A 12,630-nucleotide genomic window follows, 5' to 3' on the forward strand; every position below is an offset into this window, starting at 1 on the left:
ATAAGAAATCGCAAATATTTAAGTCAAACTTGTTTACTTGATCTTCAGTAGCCTTCTATATTAAAATCTTATATCCTACTTTGTATTTGCCCCAAAATGCCATTAACTTTACTTGTGTTTGTAGATGTGAACGTATTATATTCTTTGCTTTCTCTTCACCTCGTATATTGATTACTGTAAGTTGTTTTTAGAGTTCGTAATAATTACTTGATCATCAGCGAAAATTAAGGTCATTACATATTCCTTTTGATTAAAATTATATAAATAAAATATTAAACTTTTTCATCTTTGTCCAGTAATTCCGCCAATATACAGGATGATTCACGAGATTTACCGTCACTTACAGAGCTTATTTCCGGAGACATTCTGAGCAAAAAATATTCATATAAACATTTGTCCTAATCTCAATATTTCCAAAGTTACACTAATTTGAAGTTGCTTGTAAAGTACCCTTTTTCTTTAGTTTTCAGGGTGATAGAATATTACAAATAAAGAATGAACTATTCAGAAGTATCATTTCTTTGACTGACTAGTGTTCTGAAGCTAAAAATATGTTGTCAGTTGCTTTGCACAGATTTTATTTTTCAATTTATAACTAAAAATGACATCATTCTTACGCACTTATCACAAAAACTGTTACAAATCATACAACTTTAGGAACTTGATTCTTTACAGTTTAATTATGCATCGTAATGTACAGTCTTGAAGAATTACAAGAGTGGCGTGATTTGTAACAATTGTTGTGATTAATGCGTAAGAAAGTGTAATTTTGTAGTTAAAAATCGAAAAGAAATTCTGTACGAAGCAACTATGGAATTCACAACACATTTTTAGCTTCAAAATATTATATATATATATATATATATATATATATATATATATATATATATATATATATTATTATAATGTACCGAAGTACATATGATATTTCCATGCAGATATTCTGCGTCATCATACGATGAAAGAGTAATGGAACGGAGAAAAATTCTCTCCGGCGCCGGGATTTGAACCCGGGTTTTCACCTCTACGTGCTGACTCTTTCCACTAAGCCACACCGGATTCCACCAAGGCGTCGGAAGAATCGTCTCAGTTTTAAGTTCCAACTCTTGGGTTCCCTCTAGTGGCCGCCCTCTGCACTACGTCATAGATATCTATGAACCTAGGACCGAAGTCCACACATGTGTGCTGAGGCGCACTCGTAATGAGTGACTAGTTGGTCGGGATCCGACGGAATAAGCGCCGTCTTAAATCACGAAGTGATTTACGCATATCATATATATTATTATAATGTACCGAAGTACATATGATATTTCCATGCAGATATTCTGCGTCATCATACGATGAAAGAGTAATGGAACGGAATGGAACCCAAGAGTTGGAACTTAAAACTGAGACGATTCTTCCGATGCCGGGGTGGAATCCGGTGTGGCTTAGTGGATAAAGCGTCAGCACGTAGAGCTGAAAACCGGGTTCAAATCCCGGCGCCGGAGACAATTTTTCTCCGTTCCATTACTCTTTCATCGTATTCAAAATATTAGCTAATTAAATAAATGATACTCCTGAATAGTCCATTATTTATCTGTAATATTCTTTTACCCGTAAAACTCAAATATAATGATATTTTACAAAAAATTTCAAATTAATGTAACTCTGAAAATTTGAGATTGGGACAAATGTTTATATGAAATTTTTTTGCTCAGAATTTCTTCGGAAATAAGCTCCTTAAGGGACGGAAAATCCTCGTGAATCATCTGTATAATAGCGGCGACATGACTGCAGCCAATGTCGAATTCCTAAGTCAGTTTTTTTACTGCTTTATCTAAATTTTTCACATGTACAATTTTAAACAAACAATAAAGAAAGAAATGACAGGCTGCCGTACGCTAAATCCATTTCGGAAAACTTCGCTTGATTCCGTGAGAGCTTAGGTTTACATGTGAACGAATTTCTTACGCACGACTTCGCTCAGATTTTTCTTTGTTTTGTTTGTTGTTGCTTTTTCTATCTGTTTATAGATCAAATGTTAGGCCTACAAATAAGCCATAAGATAGTTATATTTAATGGTTAAATTAAGTTTAAATTGAACATCCTTCTCTTAGTCGAGTGAACCAGCCGCTGCCCTAAATGGATTTAGACAAATTCACGTCGCAGGAAATGATCATTTTGTATGTCTTAAGTATATCCAAAATAAAGATACAGTCTAATTCATTTTTAAAGTGACATTGTATTGCAGTGAGTATAAGCACAAGGCGGATTTGCTGGACCACGAGGAGGACGACAGTATATCTTTCAGCAACCGTGACACGTGGTACTTCAACAAGGCCAAGTCAGGAGCGTTGACGGGGGACGAAATGATCACCATCCCGCATATGCTCGTCTTGGTGAGTGATCTCATTTCTCTTTCTTCAGTTGTTGCTCCTGTTCCTTTAACTACATCTCATCCCCATGCTGCAGGGCATGGTGCTCACCACAGAGAAGGACATGAAGGCCATGTTACCACTCATCACGCGTTCTATCCCTCGCATCTTCGGAAACCTCGACTCAGTCTTCCTCACCGCCCGTGCGAAGGACCTCATGTTCGAAGGTGTGCTCATCAACTGCACAATTAAGGACTTCACTGCCCGCATGCTGTGCACCTTGATGCGCGTGAAAGGCAAGGACCTTGTCAAAGTTGGCAAGCATGCCTTCAAGTTTTCTTTCTTTGGTGGGGTAAGTGATCAAATTTTTTGCATGGTTCATATGATGCTATTTATTTATTTATTTATTTATTTATTTATTTATTTGTTTATTCGTTTGTTCGTTCATTCACTTATTTATTTACTTATTTATTTATTTTTTTATTTATTTATTTATTTATTTATTTATTTATTTATTTATTTATTTATTTATTTATTTATTTATTTATTTATTTATTTATTTATTTATTTATTTTGCTAATAATTGTAACATAAAATATAATATATGCAGAAAAACTTTAGCTCGCCCCTGAAATAGTAGAACTCGTGCTCAGGGGTGGATTCCTGAATTGAAATTAATAATTATACAATACAATTCGTCTTATGTCTACTATGCAATTATAGTATATAAATTTAAATTTACAATTTTTCAATTTTTATAAAATCCATACATCACTTTTTAAATTTAATACTAGAACTATTAGAATTGACAAGATTAGGATATTTAAATATAAATTTTTTATATCTTGGGCCTAAATTACTACTATGATTAAATACTGTAACAGTGTTGCATTTTGGTTCAAACAATCTTAAAGAATTCATACCTTTTGTTTCATGAGAATACAATTCAAAATTATTTCGATTTTTATATATGAATTTTATTAATACAATATAATAAATGTGTCTTACGTTACAGTACATTATGCAACGAGCCTATAATGAAGGTAATTAAGAAGTGAGTATGGATATTTATGAAACGAGCGCAAGCGAGTTTCATAATTTTCATACGAGCTTCTTAATTACCATTATAGGCGAGTTTCATGCGACTTTTTATGCTCGACCATATTTCTAACTTGATATTATTAATTTTCCTTGTATCTGACCTTGGCCAATGTCCCGTATGTTGTGAGATGTGCGCAGACGCGAAAGTATTGATTTTTTTCGAGGAACAGATGCGCACATTGACCTTGCTAGGCCATAAGAACCTACAGAGATAACATTGAAATTAAATTAGACATTGAAAAACGAGATGACAAATTGAATTTATTTGAATATTATTTACAATTAACGCTAATTATTATAGTAACAGAACATAACCTTCTGCGACAGTATTGGATTTCCAGCCTCCGTGACTTTTCGCTAATTCTCTTTCGATTGCATATCCGAGAATAATCGATACTTGCGGTTTTATAACGGTAGAAAGCTGACCTGTCATTGGCTGAACAGTTGTAACCTGAGTCGTCATTGGCTGAAAGACCTGACCTTTAATGAGTAGTTGTACTTTAATGACATGTATTAAAGGTCTGCTGCCAGGTGTATAATTACTACATTTCGGCATGGTCGAGCATAACATATAATATATACAGAAAAACTTTAGCTCGCCCCTGAAAGAGTAGAACTCGTGCTCAGGGGTGGATTCCTGAATTGAAATTAATAATTATACAATACAATTTGTCTTATGTCTACTATGCAATTATAGTATATAAATTTTAATTTACAATTTTTCAATTTTCATAAAATCCATACATAACTTTTTAAATTTAATACTAGAACTATTAGAATTGACAAGATTAGGACATTTAAATATAAATTTGTTATAAATTCTTGGGCCTAAATTACTACTATGATTAAATACTGTAACAGTATTGCATTTTGGTTCAAACAATCTTAAAGAATTCATACCTTTTGTTTCATAACTATGAGAATACAATTCAAAATTATGTCCATTTTTATGTATGAATTTTATTAATACAATATAATAAATTTCTCACGTTAAGTACATTAAAGTCTAAAAACAAATTTTGAGATTGAAAATCAATAGGTTTATGAAGACATATTTTAATTATTTTCTTCTGTAATAAATAAAGTGGATTAAAATTGGATTTAAATGAGCTACCCCATCCTATAATTCCATACATAATTACCGATTGAAATAAAGTTAAATATATTGTGCTTAATAAACTTATTGACAAGTAATTCCTCAATAAAACAATAGTAATATACGTTACAAGAGCGGTAAGTTGACGTTTTCATGTTCGAGGAAAAGATTGAAAAAGCGAAACGTAGTTGAAAGACGAATTTCTAATTAGTTGCAATGAAATCTCCATGTCGGTTTCTGTTTAATGACGGCAACTTCGGAAAACCAAAATATCTTTCTTCAACATTGTTGCTATAAAATGTTTTCTGTGTTTACTATACTCCAGCAGGCCGTGATATACGTCTGTCTTTTTTTCCCCCAGTCTATAAATGCGAACTTGAAACAAACGGTAAGGTTATGTAATGATTTATTTTTCATTTTAATTTTTTTTTAACAATATTATTTATATAACATATTGCAGTAATAACATCGGCATCTGGAATCTTGTTGATTTTTTCACGGCTTCCTTAATGTTACTTGTATCAGGAATGCAATAATTTCGTGGAGTAGTAGACTTTACTTATTTTTTGTAAATATTTAAAAACAATAATTAACATTGCAATTTAGGTGAAATTGCAGTGGTAAGTTTCCAATTTATAATTATTACTATGTTAAACGTCTCTAAAAATAATATGTTAAAAGCCTAAAGCAGTAAAATGAATGTCGCGCTTAAGCGGTAAGAAGAGGGAAATTGTTATGTGTGTTACGTTGGGAATAGTGAATGTGGTATTTCACACTTACCGCGTATTGGTTCTGTGCGGAAAACAAGCAAATACGCACGATCTCGCACAAAATAATATACTATTTTACGTAATTTATTATAAAGGTAATTAATGTATGGAGGAATGTAGACCTCTCAAGAACAACAACCGTTTTTAAATAGATCGTATGTCAGAAGAAAACATTTCCTGACAGGATTCCTATTTCAAATCCTCCTCAAAGTTTTCAAAGGCATCTGTATCAATTTGTGAAAAGTAATTCTAAATAGTTCGAATTGTTACACATTATCCTTTGTGACTAATTTTTATCACAGACATCTGTGCATTCCAGAGAAATGGGACCTTACAGGAACGTCTTCGCTTAAAGCGTGGTATACAGAATGTCATGGATTTGGGGCGGGTGGTGTCGTACAAGAATGAGCCTCAGATGTCTGCGTGGACCAACCCCAAGTGCAACCAATACAAGGGCACGGACGGTAGCATCTTCCCACCATTCCTCAAAGAGGGACAAACCATACAGGGCTACGCACCCGAACTGTGCAGGTAATCCTACAGTGGAAGTTGCCCCCAATAACTGAATGGTGAATTTGCGAAACGACTTAAATCCACATTTGGGGGGTTTTGAGTTGAGAACATAGTTATGTTACTGTGTGCAAGGGGCATCGTTTAGTAGCAGAATTACTTTAGTCCACGACTTTTGTATACCGTAAAGTGGGGCGAATCCGATCAAAATTTTCAGTTTTTTGTAGATATTAACAATATAGATTTGTTACAACATAATGCAAATTTAAATTTAATTTCATTGAACCTTGAGGGTGATATGTCCATGATTTAATTTTGTTAATAATTATTATTTATTTTATTTTTAAACATTTAATTGTTGATCGTTTTCACCTCTCATGTTGGGGTGAATCCGATCACATATTTATTTCCTTTATTCTATCGGATTCAGACTGTCAATGGGTGAAACCAACCACTGTTTTGAGTTTTAAAAAAACTGTCCATAAAATAAATCAAATTTTATTACAGTTTCTGTTTTAACAAACGTATTATAAGATGTGTACAGTGTCCTACAAATTACACAATGTAATTTTATGTCGGGTTTTAGATGAGTTTCACTAATACATGCGAGGCAATTACATTTAGTGATAGATGGCTAGACAGATTGTCGCCTATTAACACTTTTGGTCCCTCCAATTTTTTTATGTAAGGTAACAAGATTTGGTTAAACCATGCTTCAAACAGTGCAAGGTCAAACCAACCACTTTGGTTTCTGTTATAGCCCGCACCATTTGTACCTCCTTCCGTCCAAGTGTCGTAGAGATGTTTTGCTTTGTAAACAGTGTAGGGTGGAAGCACTGTGCCATCTGCCGCAGCAGCTATCATCACACTTATGCTGGTTTTTTAATAATCTACTATCCTCTCCGGATGTCGAGTGCCTCGCTTCACTATCACTTTTTCTTGACCAGGATCATCACAAAAATTCGTCTCGTCATAGTTTATAATGTTGGTGTGAGGAACACCATTCAATGACAATTCAAGGTTATTAAACTAATCAGTCACTGTTGATCGAGAAAATGCTGCCCTCGCCCTCTTTACATTTTCTCCCATTCTGACAGTGAGTTCTTTATTTCTATTAAGAAAACTTCTTACCCATTCAAGACCAGGTCAGTTGTCTTGAAATCTTTTCTCTACCCTCCCCTTTCTATTTAGGTATGTCTGTACAATATTTCTAACATCTTTGTTCCTCAAAGGGAATCCCCACTTTACACAACACAATACACCTTCTACAAGTTGTTTCTCCTCATTACTGCTAAGTGCTGTCTGACCACCAATTTTGTTTTTGTACTTATTTTTAAGTTTGTCGTTTAACGTGGTGTAAGGTACGCCATATTGTTCAGATGCTTTTCGCATATTTAGTTTGCCTGACAGTACAGCTCTTCCAGCATTGAGGAGAAATTCTGGTTTATAGTTGGGTTTTCTTGTCGGCCCAACAACTTTTCGTACACCCGCATGATCGGATTCACCCTACAAAATTGTAATATTGTGATTATTAATATGTAGCATCAAAATGACATTAGCTATGCTCATGCAAATTAATACTAGTACTAAAGAACCTTGTTAGAAAGTAAAAATATTGTAAATTTTATTAGTAACAACAATGTAATTTATTCGTCACAACAATAATTCCTTTCTACAATTCACCTTAAACGCTCTCGTCAACAATTGGATCTTCACTCAACACAGTATTCGTTATAGCACTCCACCGATGACAATGAAAATTTTCTTGGACTATTACGCACAACAATGAACTGTTAATCTTAACTAATATTTACGAAGCACTATTTACAAATCAGAACTACCAGTTCTCAGTTCACAGTTCTTCTATCTCAGTCACTCGAGTTCACAGTATCTCGAACCACACACCTTCAGAGACAGTTCACTGTACTCGAACTCGGGTCCCTCCAACTGCGGTCCACTGCACTCGAACTCAGGTCCCTTCAACTGCGGTCCACTGCACTCGAACTCAGGCCTGCAGTTGCGGACGCACACTCGAGTCGAACTCCGGTGCACAAGACTGGCTAGCTTGCTCTGGCTTTCTCACTGACTGAATAACTGAAAAACTGCTGTCGTTCCTTCGCGTCCTTAATTTATAACCACAGCTACGTAGCCTCGAAAGTTCCACGCGTCTCTGGAGATGGCACTCCAGAAAAATACAGAGCCCTCTCCTCTCTACCAGCACCAGATGCGCGCGCACTCTCTCTCCACTCTCTCGCCGCGTTGGCCCTTTCCCCTCTCCGCCGCGCGCCATCCCAAAGTGCTCCGCGCGATCTTCTCTCTTGCGGGACGCTGGTCGTGAGTTCGAATCTCACGTCGCTGTCACAATATCATGACTTACCAATATAACAACAGTGGTAAATTACAACAGGAGAAGTTATATTAAACACCACCTTCTTCTACGAACGCCACAAATATTATAAACGTCTGTTGAGAATAAAATCTGTTGACATCGCGCGCTATAACTGGCCATTGTTGTAGCTCAATTACACAAGAACAAGAAACATGAGTCGGCCTGGTGATTATTGTTATAGTGAAACGCGCACACTCCCCATTGTTGAAACACGTGCATATGATCGGTTTCAAACCATATGGTCGGAATCACTCCATTTTACGGTAGTTATTATTAGCAGCAGAATATTTGATTAAGGGGTAAAACGACTTTAGTCCTGGACTTAAGTTGTTTTTCCTGTCAAGTACTGAAGAAACTTACATAATATGTAATTTTAATCATACACTCAGCTGACAAATTGTTTTTTGTCTGTTGTCATTGGTAATCCTTTCCGAACTTATCTCACGTTTACCATTCCTTCCAGTACATCCTTCAGTAGGCAGTTCTATTCAGCCAGTGACACAACCAATTCTTTTTCTACTTCTTGATCATTTTCAGCATCATTCTTTCTCCACACTTTCCAGCACAATGGTTTACCCCGATCAATGAAATCAAAATTCAAGATATTCGTAAAATGCTTAAGAACATTCGTGATGAAGAAGACATTTTACTAAAACATTATAGCATGGGAGACAACAAAAAATTGAAAGATGAAATTAATCTATGCTCTTGTGATTAACACATTGTTCAAAATAATGTTGTTCAACAGTTGCAATAAGGTTATTTTATGGTTTTGATATAAATACATTTAGTTAAACATGTTTATGTGTCAGTGACCTAATAGTTATGATGCAGGATTGAAGTTAATTTGCAGAACAACTTAAGTCCTGAAGATAATTAAATTTTTCACGGCCTGAAGAAGAATACAAAAGTATGAATTTTTATAGTAAAATTATTTCTCTTACATATAAAAAATTATATTATAACAATATATGGTTCAGCGAGGCTAAAAAGTTTTCTTTAATTTTCTCAAAACTACTTCTAGGGACTTAAGTCGTTTTGCAAATTCACCATTCAATTATAACAATACTCTTGCTTGCTTGCTTGCTTGCTTGCTTGCTTGCTTGCTTGCTTGCTTGCTTGCTTGCTTGCTTGTAGCATGTCATAATTCGAAATAAACTCTATAGTCTAGATTTTCATGATTATTGCTTATTTAAACTTTCGTCACAGGAATTCCACAGAAATCATCTTCTTCAGAAGATAATACATATAACATTGAGCAGCAGTTTTCTTTTGTACCGCGTTATCTATAATTGCAAATAATGAGAAATTTTGAAATCATGTCAGAGAAATGAGGTCAGGCCTGGATAAGTCCGGATTTGATTTCCACGTGGAATTCGTTGTGTGCAATTGCATATTGTATATTCTTCCGAAGTACTCTCATTTCCTTGTTTATTTTGGAATTTCTCCATAATTTATAATGCGTTATTAACCTCAATACTGACGCAGAAAACAAAAGAAGATTATTGTTTTTCTTTTGTATTGTCTAACTTTTTACCGGATAAACTCCCTGAAATTACTAGAAACACAAAGCAAATAACAGCAGCAATCAGTACAGTTTTAGCCAAGCCCTGAGTCTTTAGACATGACAACATGACAATTACGACGATGACGATGACGAACGACAGATTGTACTGAGAGAGGTTTTTTATTGGAGTGCTCCCGATTTCTATGCCAAAACTTACACCGTAAATCTGTTCATATTCAGAGCATTAAACTGAGAAAACTGAGTACCTAACTTACTAATATACTCTGTCGGCTGAGGCCCTTGCCTACCGATCCAGAGTTGCGCTCGGGCATGGCTTCAATTCTCATTTGGGCTGATTACCTGGCTGGGTTTTTTCCTAGGTTTTTCCCAACCGTAAGGCAAATGCCAGGTAATCTACGGCGAATCCTCGACCTCATCTCGCCAAATACCATCTCGATATCACTAATTCCATCGACGCTAAATAACCGACCAGTTGATACAGTGGCGTTAAATAACAATCTAAATAAACAATAAGAATGGCTGAATGATCAAATACGGCTTCAATATTGGGAATGCTTCTAACTGTTGAAGTATTGAATTCTACGCATTAAATCCTTACTCACATAATCGTTATTTCTTTAGAAGGCTTAATGTAAGGTAAGTCATGAAGAGTAGCAAAAGCTCGTGTTGAAATTTGCAAATATAAATGTTTCGTTTTATACTGAGTGTAATAAAAGTCAATTTATAAAACATTAATATCGGTAGATAGGATTTTTTTTTAATTAATAATAATTTTCGAATCAAGTTATACAGTCGATGTATACGAGTACATTTAAATTTTTAATATTCTAATTTGGGAAATAAGAGTATATTATTTTTTTTAAGTTCTTGTTAAAATTTACTTCACACTCCAAATGAAATCCTAAAATTAGTCTTCTAACTTAATATAAAATCTCAACAAACTTTCAAAATTATTTATAAAGTTGTTTCCTATAAATTAAAATATTGAAGAGAATTATTTGTTATGGAGTTCACACTATATCATGATACATCCTTTCAAAGCCGGAGACTATTAATGTTTCATGTAGTTATAAAATAATTATGAACTTTCTGCATAAGTTAGTTTGTAAAAGTAGCATTACTGATTACAAATTTAATGAAACCGGGATCGATTCCCTGCAGAGAAGTTGAAGTTTATCTTCTATACGAAGTGGGTGTAGGTCCCTTGACTTCTGCTTAATAATTGATGATTTTACGTCATTCGTACCACATGTCCAAGGAGTATCGCTATTTGTAGATGTCTGATCTTCAGAAAGACCCGCGTCCTACCGTCGTGGTCTAAGACATCATTCCTGGAATGAGCGCTGGTTCGAGTCCTCGTGGGAAGGAATTTTCTCATGAAATTTCGGCCAGTGTATGGGACCTGTGTCACCCAGTATCATGATGAAATTTTGAAGCTACGTTACGTAGCGAAATTCGATTTTAAATACCAGCTATAACGGCTGAGGGAACCATCTTACTGACTACACGATATCTCCGTATTGGTTGAATAGCCGACTGGTCGGCTTTGACTATTCAAGGGCTATCATGCCATGGATTATTAATGTTCACAAACCTCATTGAGGTTATGTTATAGCTTCTGCTGTATGAGATTATGGATCGTCACTTACCAGAGATTGTTTAATATAGCCTATATTTAAGTCACGTATCAGAGATTTTTTAATATATATTTATAATTGAAGTGGAATACAACTGTTTTAATAAAAATGAAAGTGAATCAATAAAACATTCTTGACTAGTAATCGTCCACAGAGTTCAATGGAGATTGTATAGTTGGCACAACTGGTAACAAGAGAACATCTGATCATAACACATTATTGCCATCTAGCGGAATATTTGTAATGATGAGATGATACATTAACACATTTTCAAGACAGTTTAGTATTTTAATAAGTCAATTAATATTTTATTGTATTAGGGTAGAACTTTATTTCTTCTAATCTTTATATTTTATTTTAGTAGGTTATTTTACGACGCTTTATCAACAGCTTAGGTTATTTAGCGTCTGAATGAGATTAAGGTGATAATGCCGGTGAAATGAGTCCGGGGTCCAACACCGAAAGTTACCCAGCATTTGCTCATATTGGGTTGAGGGAAAACCCCGGAAAAAACCTCAACCAGATAACTTGCCCCGACCGGGAATCGAACCCTGGCCACCTGGTTTCGCGGCTAGACGCGCTAATCGTTACTCCACAGGTGTGGACCTAATCTTTATATACTTTTTTCTAATCATGTAATAGTGAATTAAATCCCACTCGAGTTTTGATTTTCTCTAGATACATAAAAACATCTAGTGAGATTACCGTAGATAAATTTGTACAGTTCACTTGTGATTAAGTGTCCCTTTTTAGACTTTTTAAACTACCGTAAGAAACTATAACTGACCACTCTTATTTTACAAAATTAAGCAGAATAATTTTTATACTCTCATCAATGACCGAAAAATGCACTTTGGATAGTGAATGAGGCATCATGGCCCGGAGATAAGTTTTATGGTTTGAGCTGGACAGTATCTTCTAGTGATAGAGAATTTTAATTCTGCAGCCTATAATAATGCTTTAGACAATTCTGTGCTTCCATTTTCACAAACGTTTAGTGAGGACCTTTTCCTTTATTAACAAGGCAATTCATGTCTCCATAAAGCAGATCCGTGCAGGAAAGAATATGTAAGACAGATGGTGAACTGCATTAGTCTGCACAGAGTTATGATTTCAGACGTTAACTGTAGAACATATTTGAGGAACGCTGATTCAAAAGGCATTTTCTCCACCCTCGGAGAAATTTCTGTTTGAAGCAGCTCATTTATACTTTATAATCCGGGATATCGAATACATAAACAG

At 34.9% G+C, this 12,630-nt stretch overlaps 1 protein-coding gene across 1 annotated transcript in view; it reads left to right on the plus strand.

The window, feature by feature from the left end:
- LOC138708553 (uncharacterized) overlaps nt 1-12,630 on the plus strand; it is a 77,660-nt gene that overhangs the window by 56,453 nt on the left and 8,577 nt on the right. The window contains exons 12-14 of the mRNA XM_069838668.1: nt 2,234-2,381; nt 2,455-2,709; nt 5,644-5,855. Of these exons, the coding sequence (XP_069694769.1) occupies nt 2,234-2,381; nt 2,455-2,709; nt 5,644-5,855 (615 nt within the window). The remainder of the gene's footprint in view (nt 1-2,233; nt 2,382-2,454; nt 2,710-5,643; nt 5,856-12,630) is intronic.

The sequence above is a fragment of the Periplaneta americana genome, chromosome 11 (assembly GCF_040183065.1).
Source record: "Periplaneta americana isolate PAMFEO1 chromosome 11, P.americana_PAMFEO1_priV1, whole genome shotgun sequence".
NCBI lineage: Eukaryota > Metazoa > Arthropoda > Insecta > Blattodea > Blattidae > Periplaneta > Periplaneta americana.